The sequence below is a fragment of the Myotis brandtii genome, unplaced genomic scaffold, assembly GCF_000412655.1.
Source record: "Myotis brandtii unplaced genomic scaffold, ASM41265v1 scaffold2089, whole genome shotgun sequence".
Classification (NCBI taxonomy): domain Eukaryota; kingdom Metazoa; phylum Chordata; class Mammalia; order Chiroptera; family Vespertilionidae; genus Myotis; species Myotis brandtii.
Genome location: NW_005357800.1, coordinates 177,248 through 178,517, shown reverse-complemented (window position 1 = coordinate 178,517; position 1,270 = coordinate 177,248). Strand labels below are relative to the sequence as shown.

The following is a 1,270-nucleotide window of genomic DNA, read 5'->3' as shown; positions in this document are numbered from 1 at the left end:
ACTCTACCCCACCGTCAGAAGGGACAGGGCCTACAGGCTGTAGAACTTGAGGCTCCTGTCCATGCCCGTGGACGCGATGAACTTGGCGTGCTGCCCGAAGGCCACCCCTGTGGTCAGGCCGCTGTGCTCTGCAAGAGACGAGGTGTCGTGAGGCCTTCCCCTCGGGTCTGAGCACTGACCCGATGACACACGCCCCCCCCCCCAATGTGACTGCTTGTCTGGTTCCCCCGGTCTTTACACTCCGAGGGCAGGGCAGGGCAGGGCCCTGGTGGGACCAGCATCTCCCCGCAGGGCCTCACATGGTGCCTGGCTCGTGGCAGGCACGCGAGGCTTTGCCGTGGGCTGAGTGCACAGAGGACTACCAGCCCCCATCCCCGGCCCCGAGCTTCCGGGCAGCTGCGGTCCTGCCCTTCCGTGAGCTGCCCCGAGCCGGGCGGCGAGCGCTGAGCCAGAAGCGGGCCGAGGCTGGCTTTCACTGTGGCTGAGCCCCCCGGTTGAAGTGTCAGTGGTCAGCCTGCTTGTAGCTGGAACAGCCCTCCGCTTGCTCTAGCTCATGGGTTCCAACTCTTAGAGATCCCGGGCCCCTCACAGGGCCTGGGGCGGGGCAGAGGGGCTGGGCAGCACTCCCCCGGGACTCGGGCGTCACTGCATGTTCCTCAGGCCCGTTCAGGGTCACCTGCCGCCAGCCAACTGTCCACTGCAGGCCCCTGGCTCCCACCGGCCTCAGACCCCGGCGTCGGGGAAGGGCTCAGCCACGGCCGCAGTTAGGCCTGGGAGCATGCGGAGGGAAAGTATCCTGCGTCCCGCCCACAACCTGCCACTCACACAACTGTCCACACAGACAGCAGCTGCCACGGAGCAGCAGGCACCTGTCACCACGCACGGCACCCCCACGTCACTGCTGGCGCCACCTGCACAGCAGAGCCGCTCTGCCCACTTTCAAGGTGGAGAGCGACAGCCCTGCAAGGGGCAGTCACGCGCCCAGGCCACAGCTATGGCGGGTGGCGACCTGTGTCCACCGTCTCAGCCCCTTGGACCTTCTTCTCCGGCTCGCCCACGTGCAGTTAGGTGTTTACCTGGGAGTCACGTGCATCCCTCCCTCACCCGACCAGACAGCCCATCAGGGCGGGGGCCTCCTCCCTCGCACTCGGCTCTAACCCCACAACGGACAGGACGCATGTGGAGCACTGAGGGTAGATCCTCCCGACAGGCAGGCCCCGTGCTGACACCCGCTCCTCGGCCCCTGGGACGCACACCCCGCCCGGAGAGC

At 67.3% G+C, this 1,270-nt stretch overlaps 1 protein-coding gene across 1 annotated transcript in view; it reads right to left on the bottom strand.

Annotated features, from left to right (window-relative positions):
• Positions 1-6: 6 nt before the first annotated feature.
• PRPF19 (pre-mRNA processing factor 19) overlaps positions 7-1,270 on the bottom strand; it is a 9,183-nt gene continuing 7,919 nt past the window's right edge. Inside the window, exon 16 of the mRNA XM_005865641.2 lies at positions 7-128. Within this exon, the coding sequence (XP_005865703.1) occupies positions 31-128 (98 nt within the window). The 3' untranslated portion in view covers positions 7-30. The remainder of the gene's footprint in view (positions 129-1,270) is intronic.